The 23015-nt window shown below is 34.6% G+C and overlaps 1 protein-coding gene, 7 non-coding genes and 1 pseudogene across 8 annotated transcripts; all 9 read right to left on the reverse strand.

Moving 5' to 3' along the window:
• Nucleotides 1-1660: 1660 nt before the first annotated feature.
• On the reverse strand, nucleotides 1661-1866 carry LOC141681912 (small nucleolar RNA U3). The gene has a single exon (XR_012559329.1). It is a non-coding gene; the product is annotated as a small nucleolar RNA U3 (small nucleolar RNA).
• A 212-nt stretch (nucleotides 1867-2078) lies between these two features.
• LOC141681909 (small nucleolar RNA U3) lies at nucleotides 2079-2296 on the reverse strand. Its single transcript, XR_012559327.1, has one exon. It is a non-coding gene; the product is annotated as a small nucleolar RNA U3 (small nucleolar RNA).
• Nucleotides 2297-2528: 232 nt separating this feature from the next.
• LOC141681908 (small nucleolar RNA U3) lies at nucleotides 2529-2746 on the reverse strand. Its single transcript, XR_012559326.1, has one exon. It is a non-coding gene; the product is annotated as a small nucleolar RNA U3 (small nucleolar RNA).
• Nucleotides 2747-2978: 232 nt separating this feature from the next.
• LOC141681903 (small nucleolar RNA U3) lies at nucleotides 2979-3196 on the reverse strand. Its single transcript, XR_012559322.1, has one exon. It is a non-coding gene; the product is annotated as a small nucleolar RNA U3 (small nucleolar RNA).
• Nucleotides 3197-3874: 678 nt separating this feature from the next.
• On the reverse strand, nucleotides 3875-4092 carry LOC141681902 (small nucleolar RNA U3). The gene has a single exon (XR_012559321.1). It is a non-coding gene; the product is annotated as a small nucleolar RNA U3 (small nucleolar RNA).
• A 540-nt stretch (nucleotides 4093-4632) lies between these two features.
• LOC141681911 (small nucleolar RNA U3) lies at nucleotides 4633-4866 on the reverse strand (annotated as a pseudogene).
• A 232-nt stretch (nucleotides 4867-5098) lies between these two features.
• On the reverse strand, nucleotides 5099-5316 carry LOC141681906 (small nucleolar RNA U3). The gene has a single exon (XR_012559324.1). It is a non-coding gene; the product is annotated as a small nucleolar RNA U3 (small nucleolar RNA).
• Nucleotides 5317-5548: 232 nt separating this feature from the next.
• On the reverse strand, nucleotides 5549-5766 carry LOC141681905 (small nucleolar RNA U3). Its single transcript, XR_012559323.1, has one exon. It is a non-coding gene; the product is annotated as a small nucleolar RNA U3 (small nucleolar RNA).
• Nucleotides 5767-7061: 1295 nt separating this feature from the next.
• On the reverse strand, nucleotides 7062-22279 carry LOC141677828 (conserved oligomeric Golgi complex subunit 3). Its single transcript, XM_074483904.1, has 25 exons — nucleotides 22123-22279; nucleotides 20360-20443; nucleotides 20173-20274; nucleotides 19043-19087; nucleotides 18870-18944; nucleotides 18674-18769; nucleotides 17946-18023; nucleotides 17297-17382; nucleotides 16559-16625; nucleotides 16366-16428; nucleotides 16184-16285; nucleotides 15919-16023; nucleotides 15689-15781; nucleotides 14484-14572; nucleotides 13298-13517; nucleotides 11595-11681; nucleotides 11136-11252; nucleotides 10989-11021; nucleotides 10776-10862; nucleotides 10628-10690; nucleotides 9739-9855; nucleotides 8984-9076; nucleotides 8543-8668; nucleotides 7649-7749; nucleotides 7062-7488 (listed from the first exon to the last, which is right to left on the reverse strand). The coding sequence occupies exons 1-25, from the start codon at nucleotides 22198-22200 to the stop codon at nucleotides 7356-7358; spliced, it is 2340 nt and encodes a 779-aa protein (XP_074340005.1). The 5' UTR covers nucleotides 22201-22279; the 3' UTR covers nucleotides 7062-7355.
• Nucleotides 22280-23015: the final 736 nt, after the last annotated feature.

The raw sequence follows: 23015 nt of genomic DNA on the forward strand, positions 1-23015 counted from the left end.
CTGGATTTGTGTTCTTGACAAGATTTTACCCCCAAAATTATATTCTTGATTTTTGTTTTTAATGAACTTAAAATGAATTAAAAAGAAATAATGGGCTATTTATATTTTTACAATAATTATACCCCAAAATAAATTAAGGGTGTTTTTATCCCCTAATTATAATAATTAGGGCCCCAAAATAATAATTACGGGGAATAATTTTAAAAACGATAAAATACAAAATTATGTCAAAATTTCCCAAAAATTGCGAATAATTCAAAAATACAAAAATAAAGGGTATTTAAAATACGAATAATTTTATAAAAATGAAAACGCGGATTTTGTGGGGTTTGTCGTCCCGGTGGGGTCCCGGTCCGATGATTTTTGAAAAACAGGAACGATTCCTAAATTACCAGAAAAACCTGAAAACACGTAAAATGCATTCAAACGCGTATAACTTGAAATAAAATGAATATCTTAATAAAGACGCTAATAAATACACGTCCCGATTGCAGATAGGTTCATATAATTGCAGTTTAAACATATATTAATCAATCGAAAAATTTTCTGGCACGCACGAAATACATATAACAACTGTAACATCTAATATCATGGCAATGATCACTTTAAATTTATAAAAAACATAATATTTATTTATTTAACACATAATTTTCTCGAATATTACATCCTTCCCCCCTTAACAAGAATCTGTCCTCAGAATCAGCCTAAGAAAACAAGTGAGGATACTTGGATCACATTTCGCTTTCCAACTCCCAGGTCGACTCTTCAACCATGGGATTCCTCCATAGAACTCGCACTAAAGACACAGACTTATTCCTAAGCACTCTCTCTTTCTTATCTAAAATCTGCAATGGTTGTTCTATAAAAGATAAATCTGGCTGAATCTCGATTGGCTCGTATTCTATCACATGGTTCGAATCAGGCAAATAACGCTTTGTTAATATAAGGGCATTTGGTCTTCTGGTTTTATGATATGGGAAAGGTACAAGCTTCTATGTAACATTCGTTGAGACATGTAGTGTGTTCAACTTCTTAAAGATAAGTTAATCACGCTCTGGACTTGCAGTCATGTTTCATCCACCAGACATGGTCACCTGTCTCCTTAGAAATCAAGGATACAGTGGTAAGCTTACTATAGAATAGATCTTGTTCAAGTATGGTCATGACTAAAAGCTCTGAACGCTTTGTTAATATAAGGGCTTTTGGTCTTCTAGTTTTGCGATGTGGGAAAGGTAGAAGCTTCTACGTAACATTCTTTGAGATATGTAGTATGTTGAACTTCTTAAAGATAAGCAGGCAATTTGATTGAGTGACCATCTGGAAAATCAAGTTAAATAATCTGTTAACAGGCTTTGGACAATAATTTGTTCAATCTTGAATTAAATAAAAAAAGATTGAGGTCTGTCAGACAACTGCAAAGACCACCTCAGCCAGGAAACCTAACTGAGAACGATCCCCAACAGTTCTGAATGGTGCACAGACCACTAAAGAGTTGTAAATCACGCTCTGGTCTTGCAGCCATATTTCATCCACCAGACATGGTTCAAGTAAGGTCATGACTAAAAGCTCTGAACGCTTTATTAATATAAGGGCATTTGGTCTTCTGGTTTTGTGATGTCGAAAAGGTACAAGCTTCTATATAACATCCTTTGAGAAATGTAGTATGTTCAACTTCTTAAAGATAAGCAGGCAATTTGACTGAGTGACTTACGGCTCTGAATGGTGCACAGACCACTAAGGAGCTGTTAATCATGCTCTGGTCTTGCAGTCATATTTCATCCACCAGACATGGTCACCTGTCTCCATAGAAATCAAGGATACAGTTGTACGCTTACTATAGAATAGATCCCGTTCAAGTAAGGTCATGACTAACAGCTCTGAACGCTTTGTTAATATAAGGGCTTTTGGTCTTCTAATTTTGTGATGTGGGAAAGGTACAAGCTTCTACGTAACATTCTTTGAGATATGTGGTAAGTTCAACTTCTGAAAGATAAGCAGGCAATTTGACTGAGTGATCATCTAGAAAATTAAGTTAAATAATCTGTTCAAGCTTGAATTAAATAAAAAAAAAAGATTGAGGTCTGTCAGACAACTGCAAAGACCACCTCAGCCAGGATACCTAACTGAGAACGATCCTCTACGGCTCTGTATGGTGCATATTCCACTAAGGAGCTGTTAATCACGCTTTGGTCTTGCAGTCATGTTTAATCCACCGGACATGGTCACCTATCTCCTTAGGAATCAAGGATACAGTGGTATGCTTACCATATAATATATCCCGTTCAAGTAAGGTCATGACTAAAAGCTCTGAACGCTTTATTAATATAACAACTTTTGATCTTCTGGTTTTGCGATGTGGGAAAGGTACAAGCTTCTACGTAACATTCTTTGAGATATGTAGTATGTTCAACTTCTGAAAGATAAGCAGGCAATTTGACTGAGTGATCATCTGGAAAATTAAGTTAAATAATCTGTTAATTGGCTTTGGCAAATAATCTGTTCAAGCTTGAATTAAAAAAAAAGATTGAGGTCTGCCAGACAACTGCAAAGACTACCTCATCCAGGAAACCTAACTGAGAACGATCCCCTACGGCTCTGAATGTTGCACAGACCACTAAGGAGCTGTGAATCACGCTCTGGACTTGCAGTCATGTTTCATCCACCAGACATGGTCACCTGTCTCCATAGAAATCAAGGATAAAGTGGTACGCTTACTATAGAATAGATCCCGTTCAAGTAAGGTCGTGACTAAAAGCTCCGAACGCTTTGTTAATATAAGGGCATTTGGTCTTCTGGTTTTGCAATGTGGGAAAGGTACAAGCTTCTATGTAACATTATTTGAGATATGTAGTATGTTCAACTTCTTAAAGATAAGCAGGCAATTTGACTGAGTGATCATCTGGAAAATCAAGTTAAATAATCTGTTAACAGGCTTTGGCAAATAATCTGTTCAAGCTTGAATTAAAAAAAAAGATTGAGGTCTGCCAGACAACTGCAAAGACCACCTCAGCCAGGAAACCTAACTGAGAACGATCCCCTACGGCTCTGAATGTTGCACAGACCACTAAGGAGCTGTTAATCACGCTCTGGTCTTGCAGTCATATTTCATCCACCAGACATGGTCACCTGTCTCCTTAGAAATCAAGGATACATTGGTACGCTTACTATAGAATAGATCTCATTCAAGTAAGGTCGTGACTAAAAGCTCTGAACGCTTTGTTAATATAAGGGCATTTAGTCTTCTGGTTTTGCGATTTCGGAAAGGTACAAGCTTCTAGGTAACATTCTTTGAGAAATGTAGTATATTCAACTTCTGAAAGATAAGCAGGCAATTTGACTGAGTGATCATCTGTAAAATTAAGTTAAATAATCTGTTAACAGGCTTTGGCAAATAATCTGTTCAAGCTTGAATTAAATAATAAAAGAGATTGAGGTCTGTCAGACAACTGTAAAGACCACCTCAGCCAAGATAACTAACTGAAAATGATCCTCTACGGCTCTGTATGGTGCACAGACCACTAAGGAGTTGTTAATCATGCTTTGGTCACAGACCACTAAGGAGCTGTTAATCACGCTGTGGTCTTGACTGAGCAGGCAATTTGAAAGATATTCAACTTCTGAAAGATAAGCAGGCAATTTGACTGAGTGATCATCTGTAAAATTAAATTAAATAATCTGTTAACAGGCTTTGGCAAATAATTTGTTCAAGCTTGAATTAAATAATAAAAGAGATTGAGGTCTGTCAGACAACTGTAAAGACCACCTCAACGATCCTCTACGGCTCTGTATGGTGCACATACCACTAAGGAGCTAATCTTTTTTTATTTAATTCAAGCTTCAACGGATTATTTGCCAAAGCCTGTTAACAGATTAAGGTCTGTCAGACAACTTCAAAGACCAACTCAGTCAGGAAACCTTACTGAGAACGATCCCCTACAGCTCTGAATGGTGCACAGACAACTAAGGAGCTGTTAATCACGCTCTGGTCTTGCAGTCATGTTTCATCCACCAGACATGGTCACCTGTCTCCTTAGAAATCAAGGATACATTGGTACGCTTACTATAGAATAGATCTCATTCAAGTAAGGTCGTGACTAAAAGCTCTGAACGCTTTGTTAATATAAGGGCATTTAGTCTTCTGGTTTTGCGATTTCGGAAAGGTACAAGCTTCTAGGTAACATTCTTTGAGAAATGTAGTATATTCAACTTCTGAAAGATAAGCAGGCAATTTGACTGAGTGATCATCTGTAAAATTAAGTTAAATAATCTGTTAACAGGCTTTGGCAAATAATCTGTTCAAGCTTGAATTAAATAATAAAAGAGATTGAGGTCTGTCAGACAACTGTAAAGACCACCTCAGCCAAGATAACTAACTGAAAATGATCCTCTACGGCTCTGTATGGTGCACAGACCACTAAGGAGTTGTTAATCATGCTTTGGTCACAGACCACTAAGGAGCTGTTAATCACGCTGTGGTCTTGACTGAGCAGGCAATTTGAAAGATATTCAACTTCTGAAAGATAAGCAGGCAATTTGACTGAGTGATCATCTGTAAAATTAAATTAAATAATCTGTTAACAGGCTTTGGCAAATAATTTGTTCAAGCTTGAATTAAATAATAAAAGAGATTGAGGTCTGTCAGACAACTGTAAAGACCACCTCAACGATCCTCTACGGCTCTGTATGGTGCACATACCACTAAGGAGCTGTTAATCATACTTTGGTCACAGACCACTAAGGAGCTGTTAATCACGCTGTGGTCTTGCAGTCATGTTTAATCCACCGGACATGGTCACCTGTCTCCTTAGAAATCAAGGATAGAGTGGTACGCTTACTATAGAATATATCCCATTCAAGTAAGGTCATGACTAAAAGTTCTGAACGCTTTATTAATATAACGGCTTTTGGTCTTCTGGTTTTGGGATGTGGGAAAAGTACAAGCTTCTACGTAACATTCTTTGAGATATGTAGTATGTTCAACTTCTGAAAGATAATCAGGCAATTTGACTGAGTAATCATTTGGAAAATTAAGTTAAATAATCGGTTAATAGGCTTTGGCAAATAATATGTTCAAGCTTGAATTAAAAAAAAAGATTGAGGTCTGCCAGACAACTGCAAAGACCACCTCAGCCAGGAAACCTAACTGAGAACAATCCCTTACGGCTCTGAATATTGCACATACCACTAAGGAGCTGTTAATCACGCTCTGGACTTGCAGTCATGTTTCATCCACCAGACATGGTCACCTGTCTCCTTAGAAATCAAGGATACAGTGGTACGCTTACGATAGAATATATCACATTCAAGTAAGGTCGTGACTAATAGCTCTAAACGCTTTGTTAATATAAGGGCATTTAGTCTTCTGGTTTTGCGATTTCGGAAAGGTACAAGCTTCTAGGCAACATTCCTTGAGAAATATAGTATGTTCAACTTCTTAAAGATAAGCAGGCAATTTGACTGAGTGATCATCTGGAAAATTAAGTTAAATAATCTGTTAATAGTCTTTGGCAAATAATCTGTTCAAGCTTGAATTAAAAAAAAAGATTGAGGTCTGCCAGACAACTGCAAAGACCACCTCAGCCAGGAAACCTAACTGAGAACGATCCCCTACGGCTCTGAATGTTGCACAGACCACTAAGGAGCTGTTAATCACGCTCTGGACTTGCAGTCATGTTTCATCCACCAGACATGGTAATCTGTCTCCTTAGAAATCAAGGATAAAGTGGTACGCTTACTATAGAATAGATCCCGTTCAAGTAAGGTTGTGACTAAAAGCTCTGAACGTGAACGCTTTGTTAAATAAGGGCATTTGGTCTTCTGGTTTTGCGATGTGGGAAAGGTACAAGCTTCTACGTAACATTCTTTGAGATATGTAGTATGTTCAACTTTTTAAAGATAAGCAGGCAATTTGACTGAGTGATCATGTGGAAAATCAAGTTTAATAATCTGTTAACAGGCTTTGGCAAATAATCTGTTCAAGCTTGAATTAAAAAAAAGGATTGAAGTCTGTCAAACAACTGCAAAGACCACCTCAGCCAGGAAACCTAACTGAGAACGATCCCCTAAGGCTCTGACCAGACCACTAAGGAACTACTGTAAAGACCTCCCCTTCAAGTAAGGTCATGACTAAAAGCTCTAAACGCTTTGTTAATATTAAGGGTTTTTGGTCTTCTGGTTTTGCGATGTGGGAAGGTCGCAAGCTTCTATGTAACATTTTTTGAGATATGTAGTATGTTCAACTTTATAAAGATAAGCATGCAATTTGACTGATTGATCATGTGGAAAATCAAGTTAAATAATCTGTTAACAGGGCAAATATTGTGGGAAGTCTTGTAGGTACTTGAAAGTCATTTAACGAAATTTTTTGAGATATTGTCCAAGACACTCCAAATAGAGAATCCCATGTTAGACCCAAATCCAGGCAAGTCATCAAAATATTACATGGAGTGATTCATTCCTTGGACAAGTCTTAAATAACAGGCGGTCTGGTTTTGAAAGAAAAATTGCGAGATTTCTTGTTTCACTTGGGAAATATAGGTTTACCGGAACAAGGTATAATAATGTGCGACTGGGTGCAGTTTTGAGTTTAAATGATAAACTAAAGAAAACCAAACACTATAGTCATATAGTAGCTTAAATGGCACAACACACAATTTAATCAATTTTAAAACTATGGAGCAGTAGCTTGCCTTGAAAGTTGATTCTTGTTGGTTTATAGGTGTTTATGTTTGGACAGAGCTTGGATAACATTTGTGGGTTTATCCTGTATATTGTAGGTTTATAGGCGGGTTTACATATAAAAACACATCTAATAAAGTGAAATGAAAATATTTTATCAAGGATGCCATGATTTGCATATGGACGTGCATGTAATTACAATAGACTTGATGCATGGAAGTTTTAGCAGAATTTGTTCTATAATTTCATCACCCAAGGAAAAATGAACATAATTCATTCTTGTTCTATCTTCTTTATGAATTTCGATGAGTAATGATTATTAAATTTCAAGTTTTAAAAAGAATAAAAAAATGGAGGAATAAGCAACAAATTTAAGATTCAAGTTAAAATAATACATATGAATATTTACCTCTAGAAAAGTGTCCCGGCGAACTTGGAAGTACATAATTCAGACCACTCAAATAATGACAATTATAAACTCCTTGGTGCTCATTAGTGCTATAAATCAATGTACTTTCAAAAATGATCGAATGAGCTCCTACACACTCTTTTCTATGATAATTTTTGTGTATAAAAGGGAATTTACTACCAATTACAACATCTTTATACGCTATCTACTGATCTTCATCGTTTGGAGCCGACTGGCACTTCAGATGAGCAAGATGTCCAGTATCATCCTATAGAAGACTGTCCAGCTGAGCTTGCAGATCATGTATTGAGACCATATCGATGATACCTTTTAGTTCTTCAGATGAGTACTCTGATTCTAGAAGCTTCTGTACTTGGATATGGGCTTCTACAATATTGGTCCTGCATCAAGAAAAAACAGAAGTTAGACAGACCTACTGGTAGACAAAAGAGAAACCGTTAATATCAAAGATTATGTAGCGTGAAATGATATGTAAGCACGAAACTGGACAACTACATAAGATCTGAATATTGTACAACTATAGCCTGATAGAAGACTCACTTTATTGGTTTGAAAAGTATTGTACGAGTTGATGAATTTTGCAAATAAAGCTTCATTTTCTCCATTACTCTTGGGAGTTCTTGCTGTAACGCAGCACTGACCTGTTTTAAAGGGGTAATCAATCAGAATCATTGCAGTATAGTGCAGATATACATGACATCATCTTTAATTAGATAAAATTTTCATCAATCCTTGGTAGTTCGATACAACAGCAAATGCACTTGGAAAACTTCTAAAAAAAACAAAACCATCGCACAATCATAAATTTTCTTTATCAAATCTAGGCATGATCATCAATATATCTCTCTGCATTCCATTATCTTTAGCAATCCCTCCATCTCAAAATAATAATCCTCTTTGACTTTTTTCCTGTGTTCAAATTGATCAAAGTTTGACTAAAAAAAATGTGCATCAGATATACTTTCTAATGATATAGTTTTTTAAAATTTATTAATTATAAATTATGTGTAATTTTCAGTCAAAGTTTGGTCAATTTGACTGACAAAACTCAAAACAAAACTATTATTTTGAGATGGATGGATTTTTTTTTTAAAAAAGTTTTTCAACTATGTTACCCGGACTCGCTGAAAGTGTCCAAGAATTTTTACATGTTTCTGGCCTAAAATAAAGTTTGCAGAATTCATTCTTATATTCAAGTGTTTTGCATGTTGGACATGGGTACAGTGATAAAAACTAAATATTTTCTGACATGGGTGCCATAGTTTCTAATGGTAGACATGTTTGGTTCACGATTGTAACACTATGACCAAGCCGAACAACATTAAATGACACATTTTTACACACTCAACAAAAGCAGTTTTTTTGGGCGAACTAAAAGAAGGCAAGTTAACAACTAGATTGTGTTATATCTCTAAACAAGTTTTCAAGACTTACCTTCTGAACAATTTCAGCAACCGTAGCTGGTTTAGCAAATGCATGATCTTTGAGAGGTTTTGCCATAACAGACTCGAGTTTTGGATTTTGAGTACCCAAGGACAGTGCAGTTTTCACCGCTGTTACCTAAAAGATTTTTGGAAGTGTAAACGCAATAGAAACTTCTACAAAAGCAAATAATTGAGCTCAAAAGATTAAGCTACAAATCACCCACAGGTCATCATTAAGGAGATACAGTGAGAATATTGTTGCACCACGCTAATTTCTTAAATATAGGTTGTGCCAAATTATAAATTTCTTGGTTAGATGGAGCTACAGGAACCTTTGAATATGTTCAGTGAATAGAAATATTAGGCTACTTGGGCTATTAAATAGTTAAAAAAAGTGAGCTAATATACTTCAACCTTTTGTACAATTTACTGAACCATAATAAATACACACCTTCGTAACAAAGGAGAGCATGGGATCCACAAGAAGCTTAGTGACCGACATTATAAATTCTTCGCAAGTGGCCTTGAGGTTTTTTTCCAATTCCTGCAATATTTACATATTTCAATGGTAGGTTAAACTTTGACAAAAATCCATCATTATAACGGGATTAGATGCATAAATTATTACTTCAAATAAAAAATTATAAAATGAGAAATCAAGGGGAAACATACTGATTAGCAGAGGTACTAAGGTTGAATTGATTTTATTTGGTAAATATACACCTATAGATTTTGAATAATGACGTGTTCTTCCGCTATCAGGGTGAGGCCTGATGCAAAATTATGCAAATTTCAAGAAGTACGATAAAAGAACACGCTTAGATTTTCCCGGGTGAGGGAGGGGCCGCGGGGGAGACCAGGGAACCAGAAATCAACCGGATCCTCTTAGCCAAGTCACTCATGATTCAGTCCATTAACATAGTTAATTTCTTGGGTTCAAAAGGATTCAGTAAACTACTACTGCCCGTCGTCAGATACATCAGAAAAAAAATACAAAGAAATTGAAAGTAGCTACGTTATTGGGCTATCCATAGTATTCTCAAATCGACATACTAGAATCAGTGAGCAGTCCTTGACTAGAGATCACGTCATATAACTTTAGTTTATATCACTAGTGCACCCTTAATAAATGAGTTTTACTAACAAAACACAAGTGAATTTTAACTTTCACGTCAAACATTATTAGCTATAGGCAAAACAAGTTACCTTCTTAGCATCAATTTGACTTTCCAGGACTCGGGGAGATAATGTCCTCGCCAAAGAAGTTGACCTAGACCAATCAAATAGTGAAGCCTGACCTCGAAGAATCCTTCTCAAGTGATCCTGGTGATAGATGAATAAAAATTAATATCAGAGTACAGGCACTTTTCTACATTAAATGCAAAATACCAGAGCCCGGTTAAATCTTATATGTTAGTAGGAGTGTGAGATTTGACAATGTTTTCAACAGGATAAGCTACGGAAGTGCATTCTAGCGTTCAGGTAATTGCGTCTGTCTGGCTCCGTTTAGTATGCAAGGAATTCGCCCTCACCGAAAAATAACTAATTAATATACCTCTTCATTAAAAAGTTAAAAGAAAAAAGAAGTGGACATGTAATCGACCAAGTGTATCGAATTTGGTGCCTTTGGACAAAGGTAACACAGTAACTTGTATCTCAGAGCAACAGCTTTAGATTGTTATTAAATGTGAAAGTTTAGGAAAAGGTCTTTTATAGCTCTTATTGTTTCAAAGAAACATGGAAACATGATTGTAGATGCATAAGAAATGATCATATTGACTTCAACTAGAAAACATTAGGGCACCAAGTGAACAAAGTCCTGAAAAAGTACCAATCAAACCCGATAGTTTTGACCTTTAGAGAGGGTGATAGTTTTAAAATTTTAATGCTACTCATTTCTTTCCAAAAAGTACAATCAGAAAGTAATTCTATGCGTAGTGCAAAGCACATAAATTAATGAGAACCTTTAAATTCTTTGTGTAATAGAAATATTCTGCAATAGCTTCTTCCAAAGGTTGGCTGTTTACTTCACAAAGTGTAAATGGTGCAATGTTCACACACTTATTGATGAGAAACACAGATCAGGGTTACTTACCAATAAATGAGAGAAATCAAGTTCCTTGTGTGTAACTGAAAATTCTATATCAAAAGGCGCAATCTGGAAAGGGAAGCAGGGAACAATATAATTAGTGATCATATTTCCGGTGATCGCGATATTAAAATACGAGAGGTAAGGATGTAACCTGTTCTCTCAGGATGAGAAGATGCTTTATAAGGAAAAGCTGCCCATCCATAAGCGATGATCTTTTCACAATAAGCTTGCTTGCTTTCTGTAACAGACATGTCAAACAACCATTTACAACAGGAAAGTGAATAGCATTAGAAGACTTGTTCATTAGGTACCAGAAACAGGAAACTAAATTAATATCATAGCATTAAAATTCATGACAACGTACTTGGATGGATATGGAGCAAACTTCTACAGCTTCCTGATAATTAATAAAATAAAATTGGTTAAATAAAAGGCTCAAATATTGGAAAACACTGATTCTTGGTATGGCTGCAGTTTTCAAAAAAATGACGGGGAAAGATAACTTAATTACCTGTGCTAAGCCAGTAAAAACTTGTTGTTCCAAACACTGATACAACTTCGATAGACAAGACACAGTTTTCTCAAGGGGAGGGTACCAATATTTAGAAACATCTGCACTTAGATTATCCTGCCGTCAGACAAAAAGGATTTATGTAAGAACAAAAGTTGTTTTGTTCGGATTGCTACCTATATATAACCTTCTTAAGTAAACGTAGTATGCAAATGACAGTTGACAAACTTATCGAGTAATAATGTTAACTTTACAAGCAGCGGGTGCCGTCAGACAAAAAGGATTTATGTAAGAACAAAAGTTGTTTTGTTCGGATTGCTACCTATATATAACCTTCTTAAGTAAACGTAGTATGCAAATGACAGTTGACAAACTTATCGAGTAATAATGTTAACTTTACAAGCAGCGGGTATAGACAAGCTTCAAAACAGAACAATAATAGAAGGGTGTAGAACGTACGGAAGTATCTTCTGTTTTCAGTTCAGCTGACTGCTCCAGCTTTGCAGGGTAATCCAGGTCTTCATCGAAAGGAATATAATTTGCAATCTAGTACGAACATAAAAGAAATGAAAAAAAAAATTTAGAGGGCTGGTCACTTTAGTACAGATCTGAAACAAAATATCAGCAACAGAATTACCATGAAAGCCCTTTTGTCACTACCAAATATATTCCAACTAGATATAGAGAAAATACTAAGTGGATAAAAAAAATTAGTCTATGCATAATTTATGCCCTAGACTTTGATGCAGATTGCAAAGTGGTTTACTTTTCTTGCTGAAACTTAAATATAGTAACAGCCTATGGAAGAAGTTTACCCTGATGAGGTGCAAGGGTAAGGTAGGGAACATAATTGATAAATTACAATGGGCCCAATTCCGACCACCAGGATCATTCTATTTTACGTTTAAAGGGATGTGTTATGAGCACATATCCGAAAGAAAATATTGATCGGAAGATATGTTTAGAATCCCTCCTATCTCTTTTAAATAAATTACGACTTGATATTGAGGCAACATTAACAGGTGGATTAGAAATTATTCCATGCATTTTTATATTTTAATACCCTGGACTTCAGTGCAGATTGCAAATTGGTTTAATATTTTTTAGAATTGTGTATATTACAGCCATGAAAGGTCAACTGATGAAGTTCAAGTGTCAGGTAATGGACATAATTAAATAATTACAGTAAGCCCTATTCCAACTACTATGGTCATTCTAATTTGCTTTTGAAAATCACATCAATAGAATATTAACAAAAACAAAAATAGAATCAAATTACTGACAAATCAATATTGACTATTTCCATACTGGATAGATAATACTAATAAGATCACATAGGCATATTAAAGAATATAACATCAATAGAAACACGCCACAAGAGCTTACAAAGCTATCAAAGGTAACAGATTAATACAAATAAGCTTTTGGTCTATATCATAATTGAGAAATTATTAACTTTCACAACATAAAATTTTGAAACTAAAATTAACAGACATCCTAAGTCACATAATATCAGCAAAAAACACTCCACAGAAGTTTGCAAAGCTATTAAAGATATCAAGCGAGCAACAGAGAAGATCCTTCAAGGACTCCATGACTCCACATGAGCAATAACTTTTAACAATTGTATTCAAGAAAAAAAAATTATATTGCTCGATTAGACATAAAAAGAGCTGTTAATACTTTCTTTCTGATCAAAACAATGAAAATTTTAATGAAATAATAATTGATAACATATAAACAGTCCACAGTGGGAAAAAAAATTGAAGTGTATAAAAAGATACTGATATGATCTGTGGTTAAGCAGCTACATTAATGGGGAACAGAAACAAAAAAGGATAGTTTGTTACATATATTGCTATGTGAGTTCAGAATAACCATATATCCCGTATACATGCATTTAATAAACAGATCATAAACACTCCAGAATTAATAATCAAACTTAAAGGCAAACTTATTTACAAAAACTGTTGATTCCGTTTTTGTTAATATTGAGCTTAAATTGTTAGTTTTCCGGCCGTACTCTATTATGTAAGAGAGAGGTAATGAAACATTGAATCAGAGTTTGAATAAAAATTTCATCCTATCTTCTCTCTGATCTTGTGATTCTAATTCAATTCTGCAAATTTAATAATATTCTGTATATCCAATATCATACATACCTCGTCACGGATATGTGTTCTAGCACGAAAAGTCAATCTCTCATGAACATCTGCTAAAATTCTATCTAATGTGGGACGTAATCCAGCAAGTGATTCAATTCGTCTGCTGAGTTGTTCTCCCAAAACTTCCACTTTGAGTATCTCCACAAGTTCACAAAGAGTGTCAATGTTGGTTTCGTGTATAAGTTTTGGGCGCAATGTGTCGTACAAGCAAGTAGACCTGTGACAAATATTAACACGAAAATGAGAGCAAGATGCAAAAAAGAGTTCAGAGATGAGAACTAAAACTTAAACTAGCAAGCATACCAGATTTTGAAGATGAATTATTAAGTTTATGATTAAGACGTGAACAGTTAAATAAAGTGCAAAGTTCAATAGTCAATCAAAATCTTAAAGATAACAAGAATAATATTCTAAACCATTGAGGCATAGAGATCAGCAGCGATCTAAAGGTTGTTTCTCAAGATTTTGGCATTAGTCCAACAGTCAGTTGCGGTAACATTTTAAGTTTCTAAGTTCTAACTTCCAGTAACCTAACTTTTACTCGTGCCCTACAGTTACAAGGTTAGGCAGCCAGACTAGCAGTGCTAGACCTTCAAAAAAAATCTGATCGTTGATTAAAATTTTGTGCACAGCCATACTCTGCCAGGTTGGCATTAAAAACACATTTCACCCAGAATAGTATGATATACTCCCCGAGGTTCACAAAAAAATCTTTTTTCAACTCAAAAAAAGAAGGATGAAACACACGAATTTAGTGCATCACTAAGCATAAATAGTTATAATAACCCCCCCCCCCCCCCCTCTCTCTCATCTCCCATATTTCACAGAATTTCTTTTACTATGAACCTTTCTTGTCTAAGCAAGTGTTATTGCGCCCAATATATGAAAATTGCTAAACCAAACCGACCCTAGACACACAGATACACACAAATAGGAAGAGTTCTATAAACTTGTGGAGAGACAATAAAGGTAACACCTTAGTAACAAATTAAAGGAAAATTATGAATGTGGACTGTGGAGGCCCATCTTTGTAGAAGTGATAACTGTGATAAAATTTGTTAGTCACAGTTATGAGCACCATTTATCATCACAAACATATGTACTGATTAATCAATGGATAAAGAAACACATCATAGGAAAGGCACAAGATATGTTATTCAAAAAGACTAGTGAAAGAACTTACAGAGGATCTATTAAAGGAGCCATACTTGAGATATCCTCTGAAGAAGAAGGGAAGAAATGATCAAATAGTTGATGTTCGAGCTGACAGACCTGCAATTTTCAATTGTTTACAACAAAACTTTCCAAAACCATATACTCCATAAATTGATTTCACCGATGTGTATGCTTCTTACATGTGCATAGTTGTTAAGGCGTGCCTAGGCGGCTAGGCGGTAAAAAACGGGCAGACGCCCGACCCGTCTTCCTTTTTAGTGGATAGGCGACGCCTAGGGTCGTCTAGGCGGCTAGGCGACCGCCTAATCCGTCCAAAACCGCCTAGGCGGTCTAAATTTAACCTGGGCCAGCCCATTCTATTTTAGGCCCAGTCCAACCCAGTTTCATATTACTTGCTACAGCCGTCACTACTTAACCCTAATCAACCATCGAGACAAAGAGCAGCGATATATTGGGTATTCTTCTTCTTTCTTCTTATCTCTTATATATACATACACATACATATATATATATTCTTCTCTTCTTTTCTTCTCTTTTCTTCTTCTCTTTTCTTTTCTTTTACTCTTTTTACAACGATGATGAAGATATTGAAGATGATTATGGTGAAATACCAAGTTCCAACTTCCAAGACATCCTGGAAATAAGAACCTCCCTGATCTCGATAATTTTATCTTGTTTAGCTAAAGTAGTTGCTTGATTTGTATGCATTAGAGCTATTTTCTTTTACCTACGCTATAAGATTTCACTTTTAAAAATATAATTATTGCTACTCTATTTTATTATAACATATAAAATGTGTGTACATATAAAATATATCCAATTTATATAGTAACCGTATAATCCGCCTAATAATCGTCTGGGCGAGCACCTAACCGCCTAGGCGGTTAGGCGCTAGAGTGTCGTCTAGCCTCGTTTTTACATCTTAACAAGTATGTACATGTGTGAAAAAACGTCCAAAGGAATATATCAGGGTTGTGACCATTAAAAAAACAAGAAATATACATACAGGAAACATTATTTTGGCATGGCTACTAAAGATAAACATAAAAACAAGATATGCATCCCTTTCGGAGAGCATAAATTGACCCGATAGGTCGATACAAGCATTAAAACTTTGAATGTAACTATCAGTACTTATTATTCTAAAAGCTAAGACCTGTTCATAAAAATTTATCAGTTATATACATTTAAAAAAAGTTAGACTAAGGTCACCTGCATCAGGTATGCACATCCCGATCTAGTCAACGATGGAAGTGCCTCCCTTTTAGAAAAGACTGAAATCCTCTGATGCACAATTTCTTTTATCTAGTTGTAGCAAAGGAACACGATTAGGATTAGCTTAACATTAAGGAATCATGTAGAAAATTACGATATATTATACAATTGTAGATGATTATCAGAACAAAGGAAAGCACATGTGGATAAAGAACATATCAGGATACCAAGGACAGCCGATTTTCACAGTATAGTCTGTGGCAATCAGCAAGAATTTGAGCATATTCTCTTCTTTGTGATCTGCTTTCAATCTCTTCCAACACTGGCTTAAGCTGTCCATAAAAAATCAGATTTTAACTCAGCTTCTACACAAAATTCACTTTTAGATGTGATATCTGTGGTTGCATATAATTGATTTTCATTTTGCTTCACTGTTTCATGTAAAGATTTTTTCTCAGAGATTCATACAGGAGGTACAATGACAAATGATACCTCACTTGCTGCAGCCTTAAAGCGAACATAAAGGATGGATGCCTCTACCCCCTCAGACACAGATGCTTTGCTGCCACCACTGCTCAACATTGCTGCCTGGACCTGGTTACAAGATGGAAAACAAATTGACAGACATTCCACATTTCATATCTAAAAGAATAATCTACAGACAATTAATTTACCTGAGAAGTAGTATTCTTTAGAACTGAAGAGATGTGAGAACGAATCGTACTCAAAGCTCGAGACTGTAAGATTTTTGGATCATTTAACAATAATTAATCAGGGGAATAGTACAATTAATCAAACATAAAGCATTAAAAAAAACTTTATGACATTAACTAATAGTTAAAGTGCCACTGTTTATTGGCTTAGTACCTGAAGCTGCCGAAATTTAACCAAGTACACACCAGATTCAGCATACTGAGGATTACTCTCAACATATCTACATACAACATGGAAAAGGTGTTCCATAAACATCATCTTACATACAAGAACAAGTTCAAACTTAAGTTTAGGGTTTATAATGTAACCAAGGATCCAGTAACTACAAGTACCATCCCTTATCAAGAACTGTAAATTTTACTTGCACTAGTGAGAGCAAGTCCAATGCTAGATGCAAAATAGCTATAGGTATTGCTATAATATAGCATCAAAAAGTGCATTTTGGTTCTAAAATAAAACTTGCTCTCCAATGCTAGTTGCATAAGTAGTTTCAAATTTCCATAAATCTTTTAACTTCTACTTAATTTAATATTGTTCTGATACTTTAAGATGTACAAGACAATTATTATTTAACTTTTCCCCTCCATTTGTAGTAATAGATGATGTGGCAAGGATGCATATATGCATCCTTGGTTTCAAATATAGAACCAAGGATGCATATATGCATATTTGCATCTAAGTATGGCACCCCTTTGGAGTTGAGTTTTTTTGCATTTGGTGCTATAATATAGCAATAGCACCAAAGATAGCATTGCATTGGACTTGCTCTGATAGATTGATGAAACATAAATGAAATACTAAGTAACTACAATATAAAAAGAAGACTTTACAGTAACTTAAGATGTGTAGAAAATCAAAGACAACATTTGGTCTGGTATAGTAAATACTTACGATATGCATTCGTCAAGTCTTTTGAGTAGTGGAAGAAAGTTTTCGTTTGCAACGTTCATAGTTGGAGAATAGAAACTGTTAGCAACCTGCAAATCAATGAAAGAGAAACTTAGAAAGTTTTACTTCCCAGAATCGAAGTATGTAGATCTAGTTACAAACTTTTCGCAAGTTACTACTCAAGTACTGTTATTTATACTAAAGTAGGAGTCAAAATAAATATCCAGTAACAGGGTGTAATTTACACAGATTTCCTTGCAGCTTTAAATACAGTAGCTTTTTGGTTACACAATACAAATTTGCTTCAGACAGAAAAAGATAAAGTCAAAAACTTTATCTTGATTGGATGTGGGACAAGTAATGAGTTTTCACATTGGTACTGACGTAGAAGGAATACATCTTTTCTCTTTGTAAAAACGCCAATGTCATAGCTTAATTTTGAACTTGTAATGTTCAATTAGAAGGGAAAGTCACGTGATCTTTCCGTAAATTTAAAATACTTTAACCCAAGTTACTGATGGTACCATTTGATGCATTAAATTTAAGTCCCGTTTTCAACACTCGTGTGATAAACTTACAGTCTATTACAGTGAGGTCATGATACACGAATATTTTGGTTAAAACTTGATAACATAGTGCTTCCAAACCTTACATTCTCCAATTCATCAAAGTACTTGAGCTTACTGCGAAGTGATTCTGCAAACTCAATCAGTCTTTGCTTCTCAACTAGCTGTTACATAAACAAACGCTTCATTTATAAGACAAGCGAGAAATCAAAATGATATTAACGTGCAAATCAAATTATTTTTCAGGGGTTGAAAATCATATAAGACTGATGTTTCTCTCTATATCTACTACAAGTAAACCATACCAACAAAGACTGATGAATACTCGTTTATTCTTTCCTGCTTAGCCAAAGGACTTTTGTAAAGCATGGCACGAAATCAGAGCTTACATTATGTGCAATGTGATCCATCCTTACATATTGATGATTGACATAATTCTAATTTAAGCTCGATGTTTTAGATAGGATACAAAGGCCTATTCAGAAGACATGATGTAATTGACAAAGTGGTGGAACCAGAAACCAATCAACTACACTGGCAGACATTTGTTAAGGAGTCTGCCAAGAAGACATGATGTAATTGACAAAGTGGTGGAACCAGAAACCAATCAACTACACTGGCAGACATTTGTTAAGGAGTCTGCCATCCTAGGAAGTTTTAATAGTGGACTAAACCCAACAATAGGGATCTTTCTAATTAGAAAACTTGACAAGGTAAGATTTGACGTAACGTCCTATCCATATTCATCAAAGTTACAAAGCAAGTAACTAAACAAAAAAATTAACAGTCTAATATAATAATTACTAGGACATACCAATTTATCACATGCATCATGGAGGGTTTTTGTTTTTGTAGCTACTGCTTGATGTTGCAGCTGTAAATCATCAAACAAATCGAGGGTTTCGTCCACCTGTAAAACATAATTAATTGTTCAGCTAGATTAATATATATTGAATTTAATGGTATAAACCTAAAAAGTATGAATAATTTGTTAAACAAACTTTGTCTACCTGTTGAAGTATACCATCGCATGTCTGTATCCTCTCTATTAAAATACTCACATAATGCTGATACTTCTCTTCTGTCTACGCAAATGTTAAAATCAGATGCAACAAAAATTTCCATCACATTTTTTCAGAGATTAAAAGTGCAAAGAAGATAAACAAATTATTGATGTTCTAACCTCTGATTTCATTGCTGCTTCAAGATCTATGAACCAGTTATAAAACTGCACAAGGAAAAAAATCATTAATCTACGAGTGAACTTAAGTACAATCCAACCCAAATGATAGGCGACAAAAGAAAACCTATTCTACTGATGCACATAATTTACACGCAAGGACAAAGGCTTCTGTCTTCTTTTTAACTGTATAACGGAGCAGATTCCATCTTTATCTTCTTTAAAAGGTAACATAATATAATGACTTACAGAAAACCTCTTAGCTACATACAAGAACATGTAGAAGCAGCCGCTAGTTTTAGAGATTGATACATATTCGTAAAGAATAAATCAAACAATGAACTTGATGTGAGACGGTGGAAGAACATATTGTGAACAAGGACTATGGCAAGGAATTAATCCACAATTTTATTTTACTATTTTGGGCAAGTAAAGGGACTACAAGGACTTCAACATATTTTTCATGAACACCACATATCAGTGTAAGACTCTTCATATGTTTTGCTTCAAGACACAATAATTTCTTAGATTAGTATACAGCAACAGTGTTCTGAGATAAAAGTATAAATTTACACCTTTTTATGCTAAAGATTCATGAAATTTGACACCAAAGTGTCTATTATGATACCAAAAAAACACATAATAGTCAAAAATGTTAGGCAGAGAAAACAAGGACCGCCATAGAGTTAAAATAAATTAAGATACAATATTCTGCCAGTACGTCTCTTATGCTCCATTTGGTTGGAACTTGGAAGGACTGATTATGTGTACTATTTTATTGATCATTCCTTTTCCTTCCGCTCCCTACTAATTTAAACCAGATCCCAGACCCACCAAATTAAGAATGTATGCTCCACTCTCTGTCCTATTTCATTTTCTTCTCAATCTGCAGTATAGAAAATTTGCACTATTTATATTTTTCCAGTCTTCCTTATTTCATCCTTCTTTTCCACCTTTAATTTGTCCATTAACTTTCATTCTATTCCCATCGATTCTATTCTTCTCTACCAAATGGAGCCTCGGTGTTACAGAAGACAAAAAATAAAATAAGCATCTGACATGAAACCTTTGGTTTTCTAGTAGATGAAGACCACTTGGATCAAAAAGTGAGGAAAACAAATCCATTTCATTACCTGATTTGTATTTACCAGCACTGCTTTTATATCACCAGATTCTTCCATATTACTGTGCTTAGTTGATACAGACAATCCATTACACTCCCCAGATATTTTATCCTATAGGAATACGAATCAATACTAATTAATTCTAGCAATTGCATAGTTCAACAGAAATAGTGTCATGAGCATGTGCAGCACTCACAAGCTTAGCTGGGAAAGGCCGTTCCGCAACTGCATGAGAGAGCGCAACAATTGCAGCTTGTTGCTGCTCTGTCATTGGAGCATTCTGTACCAAATAGACACCACAATTCAATAGTCCATTTAAGATATAACCACAAGAAACAGAACTGCGTACCAAATAAACAGAATCACGACACTATAGGAGATAGTAACTACCAACAACAGACATCACATATCTACAAAAAAATAACATCATCACTAATGCATCACCTTAATCAACTTGTCATTATGACTATCCTTGCATCACTTCCATTTACAAAAATCAGAAAAGCAATATCTACATTTTTAAAACAAATTATAACCAAACAAACCTCCATGTACAATTTACAATAAGTCTCAGTAACAATCACTGAATTATCACAATGCCTCTTATATCTTAATCAATATTCTCATTCTCATCACCCTCGTCATCTTCAATCACACACAGTACTTTTCTTTACAAAAATCGAAAATGCAAAACCTAAATTACAGAACAAACCTTGAGAACAAAAATTAAAATCACTCTCAGGTAACAGTAACAGTCACTATGTTATATCAACGTCTCTCAAACTTAATCAAGTTTTCCAATTGTGCATATTAGCAGTTAATTTACAAAAATAAAAAACACAATACCTACATTCCTCAAACATATATACCAAACAAATCTCAAGAAAGAATTTACAATCATTCTCAACTAACAAGTAACAACCACTCTACTATAACAATGCCTCTTAAATCTCAATCAATCTTCTCAGTAATTCATATTACTATCTCATTTACAAATCTCAAAAACACGATACCGACATCCTTCGAAAATTCAATCACAAATCAAACTTCAAGAAACAATTTACAATCAGTCTCAACTAAAAATCACTATACTATCAGAATGCCTCACGAATCTCAATCAATCTTCTCAACCATTCATATTACTACCTCATTCATAAATATTGAAAACGAAATACCTATATTCCTCGAAAATATCACAAACCAAATCTTTAGAAACAACTTATAATCACTCTCAACAAAAAATCACTATACTACCATAATGCCTCACAAATTGCATTCAATTCTCTCAACTACACATATAACTTCTTCATTAACAAATATCAAAATCGTGATATTAACATTCTTCAACAAAGCAATCGCGAAAACAAATCTCTACTCTTCGACAAACAATGTACAATCATTCTTAATTAACAATCACAATGCCTCACAAATCTCAATCAATTCTCTCAACTACACACATCTCTACTTTACTAACAAATATCAAAAATTACAATATTAACATTCCTCGACAAAGCAAACAATAAAACAAACCTCGACTCTTCTAGAAACAATTTACAATCAGTCTCAACTAACAATCACTACACTATCACAATGCCTCACAAACCTCAATCAATTCTCTCAACTACACACATCATTACTTCATTAACAAATATCGAAATCACAATATCAACATTCTTCGACAAAGCAATCAATAAAACAAACTTCAACTAACAATCACTACACTATAACAATGCCTCACAAACCTCATTCAATTCTCTCAACTACACACATCACTACTTCATTCACAAAACATCGAAATCGCAATATTAACATTCTTCGACAAATCAATCACAAAAACAAACCTATCACTATCACATAACAATCACAATAGTGTCATAAACAGATCAAAATTTAATTAAATAAAATTTAGAGAAACTAATAAGAATATATAGATACAGATGTGTGTGTATAGATTGGTACCTGTTCCCAAGAGGAAGCGAAATTGTAGCCACGAGAAACAGCTCCGGATCTAGGAACACTTGCTCGATTCGTCGCCATTTTTAGATCCAAAATTATGAGATCGCTACATTAACATATATATACATACAGAACACTTGTATGTATATACAGATTCTAGGAAAAAAATTACAGAGCTCCTTCGCTGTAAAAGTATTTTTTTTTTAAATCATGGATATATTTGAATTTTATTTTACCTAATTTAATTAAAATTAAATTAAATTTAATCTTTGTTAGGCAGTGGGTTATAAATTTTTCAGAAATTACAAAAACTGTCAATTTTAATTTTTTTTTTGTAATTTTATCATTTTTTAAAAAAATTGAAAATACAGTTTGCAGCCAAAAACAACCACTTAAGTAATTTTTTTACATTTTCCGAAAAATTAGTGAATTTTTTTGTTGTTGTTACCTTTGATCTTACATGTGACGCCCTCAACCTCGGGGTTAGAAATAAGGACTCACACACCAATAAACTAATACCATAATAGCAGAAATTTAATAAACCCCGATATTAACAGGATAAAGTATAAGACAAAATTATAACTACCAACCAAAATATAATTATTACAACCCAAAATATAAATAAATTCAATTTATTCGATTCCGACTTGGAATCGACAGATAACCCAAAAGTATCTTATTCAACTATTACATTTCCCACCGTAGCTTGCTCACACAGCATCTACCTGATCTGGCATCTGAAAACCTACGACACGGTAGGGACCGCCAGGAACGCTCTTACGAGCGGTGCGCCTAAATCTAGCCATCTTCTCGCGTAATTGTCATGGTTAGATCATAAAATAGAACTGATGCGTAGAAAAGAAAACAAGTGATTAGTGAATAGAAGCGAGGCATGG

Source organism: Apium graveolens, chromosome 8 (genome assembly GCF_009905375.1).
Source record: "Apium graveolens cultivar Ventura chromosome 8, ASM990537v1, whole genome shotgun sequence".
NCBI classification, from domain to species: Eukaryota; Viridiplantae; Streptophyta; class Magnoliopsida; order Apiales; family Apiaceae; genus Apium; species Apium graveolens.

Coding starts and splice junctions, on each gene's coding strand:
- LOC141677828 (XM_074483904.1), bottom strand. CDS start 22,200: ATGGCGACGAATCGAGCAAGTGTTCCTAGATCCGGAGCTGTTTCTCGT. Junction 18,024..18,673: donor ATGATGCATGTGATAAATTG/GTATGTCCTAGT, acceptor TTTATGTAACAG/CTAGTTGAGAAGCAAAGACT. Junction 9,077..9,738: donor GTCAAATTGATGCTAAGAAG/GTAACTTGTTTT, acceptor TAAATATTGCAG/GAATTGGAAAAAAACCTCAA.